The following is a 3280-nucleotide window of genomic DNA, read 5'->3' as shown; positions in this document are numbered from 1 at the left end:
TTTGGATGTTGGTGTGACCTGTGGTTTATTCTGTAGCATTAAGCCACAAGACTATCTTGGTCAACAGCTGCAGATGGAGCTCGATTTGCACTAGCCCGAAAGAGGAAGTTAAAGGCTTGTGTGCTTAATTACTTTATCCGCACAGAAACCAGTAATTAAAACCTATCGTCAATAAACAGCAGCATCGAACCAGATAGTAAACTAACTATTGCCCTGTAAGATATTACAATGTTACATAAAAATATTACAATAACAATCTTTAAAACCATACATTTATTTGTAGGTGTTGCTACAGTATAGTGATGTCAGTCAGAATGGCTCCTCCTCTTCCTCTGATCTTCCTGCTGATGATTCACGGTTTGTGTCTTCAACATGTCAGAAACATTCAAGAGATATTTGCATGACATTGGATACCCATTTGTTCACTATAAATTCTGTGTTTCAGGGGTTTCTAGTGCTGATTGGGGTGTGAGTTACAGTCATTCACACATCTGTGCACTAAAGAACTCATCAGTGATAATGAGCTGCACTTATACATACCCTACTGGATATCAGATCAAGAAAGTGTTCTGGACCAAAGACCATATAAGGGGTGCAGAGCCTCCAGATCTGTCTGAGGATCCTGAATACAGTCAGAGGCTTCAGTATCTGGGAGATAAACAGCAGAACTGCACCATCAGACTGAATCATGTGACACAGAAAGATGAACATGAGTACTGTTTCAGACTCACAACTCATATACCTGATAAGAAGTGGACTGGTAAACCAGGAGTGAGTCTTACTGTCACAGGTGACTTTCATGTGGTTTCACTCTTCTTCTGTGCATTATGTTGAATAATAATGAGTGTGTGACAGCAGCACTAGATATAATGTGTGTGTTGTGTTCAGATCTTCAGGTGGAGTCTCCTGAGAGAGTGACAGAGGGAGATTCAGTCCGTCTGACATGTAAAAGCAGCTGCACTCTGACTGACAGAGCAACATTCATCTGGTACAGAAACTCACAGCCATTAACTGAGAGAAGAGACAGAAACAATGAACTCCTGCTGCAGTCAGTCAGAAGAGAGGATGCAGGCAGATATAGCTCTGTGCTGCACATGGACACGATTACTATCTAACATCACCTGATATACAGCTTAATGTCAGATGTGAGTATATTCTTTAAAGGTTTCCTTCAAAGTCACTCGTCCCTCATTTTCTTAAAAAAAAAAAAAAAAAAAGACGTAGCACACCAAAAGTGTTGCAGCCTAAACTTAATCTTTATGTAATTCAGTTACATACAAATTTTCCATCCATTTAGATGACATAGTTTTAATATAAACAACTCAATTAAACTTAATGTGATTCAAATGCATCAGTCATACGTGAACGAAACAAACCCTGCTCAGTGTTCATGTGTTTCCACACTACAGAGTGTTCAAGTAGCATTGACACAGCATTACAAACTATGTGATCTAAATGGATGAAAATTTGTATGTAATTGAATTACATTTTAAAGTTTAAGCTTAGGCTGCAACATTTTTTTGACTGAAGTAATTGTTAAAAATACTCACTATTTTAATAGTACAGCCACAAGACATGAACAGTATGCATGCTAATATGATGTTGGTGTGAAAATTGATTTGTAAATATAAAACTTTAAAACTTTTTTTTTATTATTTACTGTTGTACAGCAAAATTTGATTGAGCATTTTCAGATGAGCTTCAAGCTCGTGCGAGAGCTGCTGAGAGCATCAAAAACAGGGGTGGCATTCTCTTATGACAGATATCAGCCTCAGACAAAACAGAGGAAATAAACAGTTCTGTGCTATCAAACTATTAAAAAAAAAATGGTGGTGCTCATGACAACTGGCAGTGGGTTTGGGCTGCCTGTCACAGTTTGAAAGGCATATAGTTTGGTGAAGTGCTTGATATAATCAGCTTTCATAAACTAGTCTAATTTTAGTAGTTCTGATTTTGGACTGTTTTGTATTCAGGTAGTGTCTTGAGTGTTTAAAATATGCAGCTGCTAAGGTCATGCTTTTGTGCTGAAATCATGTTGTTTAAAGCAACCAATGTGTAAATGTTAAATATTGCAGTTTAGATGCTGTCACGGAGTGCGCAGAGATGAAGCATGATTCGGGCGGATCCAATTGCATACTTTTATTTAAAGGACGAGACAAAGACATGGTCAAGGCAGGCAGGGTCAAACAGTGGCAAACAGGTATTTAGACAGCAAGACAAAGAGTAATCCGTAACACGGGCGAGGGTCAATCCACGGCAAACGTTATCCGAAGGGAGAGACGAAAGAATAATCCAGACAGGCGAGAGTTCCGATAGGCAGGCAGCGAGACAGACAAGACGTTATAATAATGCAAGGGATCAGGACTCGGATGACTAGGAACAAGACTAGACTAGACTAGACAAGAAAACACGACTGAAAACAAACTGACTTCGGCTCTATACAGTTGCTAACACACATATAGTGTTAAACGCAAACCAATACTCGGCCCCAGCTGACAGGAAGTCTGGGGTTTAAGTAGGGTCTCTGATTGGGTACAGGTGACGGCGACAATGGCAGATGGGAAACGTAGTCCGGGGTGTTGTAAACAGTCAGTGAAATGTGAGTGTCAAAGCGCCCTCTAGTGGCAAGCAGACTGACGTACAGGAGTGGGTTCGTGACAGATGCTTTCACTGTAATTACGTATACTGTCTCAGAAGAGTATTAAACTGACAGCATGGCTTTAATATAATGTTTATGTTGCTAATTGCTTGAGTGTAAAGCAATGCCAGGTCCAGACCATGTGTGCAAAATTCATCTGATTATTTGAGTTAGGAAAGTCCAGCTGGTCACATTTATATATATAAAACATGAATGTTATATATATATATATATATATATATATATATATATTCATGTTTTGATGTGATGGTGGTAGTTCGAAGTGGTCCGAAGTGGTACTACAATTTAAATACATCTTGTGTAGATCTTCCAGTGAATGCTGTGATCTTCATCAGTCCACCTGGTGAAATAGTGGAGGGAGATTCAGTGACTCAGTGATCTGCAGCAGTGATTCAAACCCACCTGCAGAAATCAGCTGGTTTAAAGGAGGAACGTTTGTAGGATCTGGAAGAATCTACAGCATCTCAAACATCACTGCTAATCACAGTGGAGAATACAAGTGCAAGTCCATCAATGAACATGGAGAGAAAGACTCTGATGCTATGACTTTAAATGTCATGTGTGAGTTTGTCATAAAACAAAAGATGCCAATTTTCTATTTTCTGTTTTTATCATTTCAGT

The 3280-nt window shown here is 39.1% G+C and overlaps 1 protein-coding gene across 1 annotated transcript; it reads left to right on the top strand.

Annotated features, from left to right (window-relative positions):
- Positions 1-288: 288 nt before the first annotated feature.
- Positions 289-1115, top strand: LOC127160606 (uncharacterized). The gene is made up of 3 exons (XM_051103284.1): positions 289-357; positions 446-790; positions 889-1115. Exons 1-3 carry the CDS (start codon positions 303-305, stop codon positions 1113-1115), a joined length of 627 nt encoding a protein of 208 aa, XP_050959241.1. The 5' UTR covers positions 289-302.
- The last annotated feature ends 2165 nt before the right edge of the window (positions 1116-3280 follow it).

This window comes from Labeo rohita, chromosome 1, assembly GCF_022985175.1.
Source record: "Labeo rohita strain BAU-BD-2019 chromosome 1, IGBB_LRoh.1.0, whole genome shotgun sequence".
In the NCBI taxonomy this organism is placed as follows: Eukaryota; Metazoa; Chordata; class Actinopteri; order Cypriniformes; family Cyprinidae; genus Labeo; species Labeo rohita.
The sequence above is the reverse complement of the archived record's forward strand: the minus strand, read 5'-3'. Positions and strand labels throughout refer to the sequence as shown.

Bases quoted from the DNA above. Each gene is read 5' to 3' on its own strand.
- LOC127160606 (XM_051103284.1), top strand. From the start codon at position 303: ATGTCAGTCAGAATGGCTCCTCCTCTTCCTCTGATCTTCCTGCTGATG. The intron at 358-445 runs GTTTGTGTCTTC...TCTGTGTTTCAG, and splicing joins CTTCCTGCTGATGATTCACG to GGGTTTCTAGTGCTGATTGG. The intron at 791-888 runs GTGACTTTCATG...TGTTGTGTTCAG, and splicing joins AGTGAGTCTTACTGTCACAG to ATCTTCAGGTGGAGTCTCCT.